This window comes from Rhipicephalus microplus, chromosome 2 (assembly GCF_043290135.1).
Source record: "Rhipicephalus microplus isolate Deutch F79 chromosome 2, USDA_Rmic, whole genome shotgun sequence".
NCBI lineage: Eukaryota > Metazoa > Arthropoda > Arachnida > Ixodida > Ixodidae > Rhipicephalus > Rhipicephalus microplus.
Window position 1 is genome coordinate 295,164,180 of NC_134701.1, and position 1,887 is coordinate 295,166,066.

At 44.8% G+C, this 1,887-nt stretch overlaps 1 protein-coding gene across 1 annotated transcript; it reads left to right on the plus strand.

Annotated features, from left to right (window-relative positions):
- The first annotated feature begins 773 nt into the window (after positions 1-773).
- On the plus strand, positions 774-1,419 carry LOC119160059 (uncharacterized). The gene has a single exon (XM_037412803.2). The coding sequence runs from the start codon at positions 774-776 to the stop codon at positions 1,356-1,358; it is 585 nt and encodes a 194-aa protein (XP_037268700.2). The 3' UTR covers positions 1,359-1,419.
- Positions 1,420-1,887: the final 468 nt, after the last annotated feature.

Consider the following 1,887-nt stretch of genomic DNA (forward strand, 5'->3'; position numbering starts at 1 on the left):
TTTTTTGTTGTCGATACCGTGCATTTATTAAAGTGCATCCGTAACAACTGGTTGAACCAGAAAAATGAAGGCTGTTCCATTTTTTATCGCGAATTTTCAAGACATCACAGGTGCAAGTGAAGAAAGCAACATTTGAGACACTTCGTGCACTGTACGCTTCAGAGCAACACAATCTCTCGAAGCTTGGATACGGACTTACTTATAAGGCTTTTAACCCCTCTAACATCGCAAGACAAAACGTGAAGCTAGCACTGAAAGTGATCAGTCCATTTATTGCAGAAGCACTAAAAACTTGTGGTGCAAAGCTTGGTTTGAGTTGTGCCCGAGAAACTGCTGAATTTATTGAAATAATACACAAGTGGTGGTGCGTTGTGAACACTAAAACACCATCGAAAGGCAAGCACCTAAGAAATCCTCTTCAAGCACCCGTAAGAAGTATGGAGGACATGCAGCTGCAGTTTCTTAATGCATTTGTGGACTGGCTTGACACTTGGGAAAACTTGAAGATTGGCCCTGGCCGTGCAGGACTGTTAACCACGGAGACACACTCGGCGCTACGTCTCACGTCGTACTCCTTGATCGAAGTCAGTCGGTATTGCCTGGAGGAGCTAGGTTTTGAATATGTCTTGCTTGCAAAGTTTCAGACAGACAGCCTCGAGGAGAGGTTTGGTCGTTACCGTCGGCTATGTGGATCCAATTACCGTATTTCCGTCCAACAAATATTTGAATCAGAAGCAAAACTGAGGCTTCAGAACTCACTGGTTTTTCCAGATATGAAAGAACTGTCCCAACCTAGCAGTATTGCGTTTGATGCAGCCAAGGTGATAGAAGAATATGGCATCAAGTTGACTGAAGAGGGCGTGAAATCAAAAAAGGAAAGCTTGCCTGCAATAGTGTATATTGCAGGTTACTGCGCCCACGCCGCTCTCAGGAAAATTCCCTGTGAAGATTGTGCGGCCAACATCACGAGACAAGATAGGGATATACCAATGGTTGATGATATGCTAATCGAATGCCTCACAAGAGGGGCCCTAAAATTTCCCCAACCAGTAGTAATAAGTGCAGTTCTGCACACACAAATCGTGCTTGAAAAGCTGACCTCGAAAGAGAACACCATCCGGTTTCATGCAGCACGGAACCAAAGGCAGCTTCTTCTCAGTGCGGTGAAGCACCTTTTAATTGACAATGAAGATTTGGACATTTGTTGCAAAGGACACCATCCGGAGACAGTGCTTCACAACATCTTGTGGGCAGCCACCAACACCTTAGTGAAAAACTACGTCCAAATGAAAACCGACAAGTTAACGGCGGCAAAGAAGGGCGCAACACTGAAGAGGAAACTGAAAACGCTCAATTAAGCTACCTTCAACGTCTTGAAGATTCACGTTAGAATAAATAAATGATGTCGTCTCCATGAAATATATTGGATCGTAGTTTATTTCTTTTTATTCAAAAAATCGAAATGCGCCATACAATATTCTGGCACACTTCTAACGCTACGGCTTTCGGGCACCATAATCAAAGCTTCTTTTAGCATGTCTTAGTTTGACATAACTTGCCCTCAAATTTATATCTGCACGCTTGGCAGAAAAGTGCATATATGTGATTAGCACTCTGCGACTTCTGGAAGGCAACCCCACACACATCTATTGCATGGAAGTGAGTAGAGCCTGGACGGCTAGCAGACAAACTTTTTCGCGAGGCGTGGCCCAATCGGGCAAGGTGCGTGACGTTACGGAGGGAGTGCGCAGGCCTTAACCTGTTCTAGGTTGCTTTGGTCCAGCAGACGATGCGCAGGCTGTCAAATTCTGCCATGCTGTTAGATTCTGCCATTGATCGATGCTGATTGGCCCAGTGGTTTGCTACAACCTCTCTGATTGGCCTAAA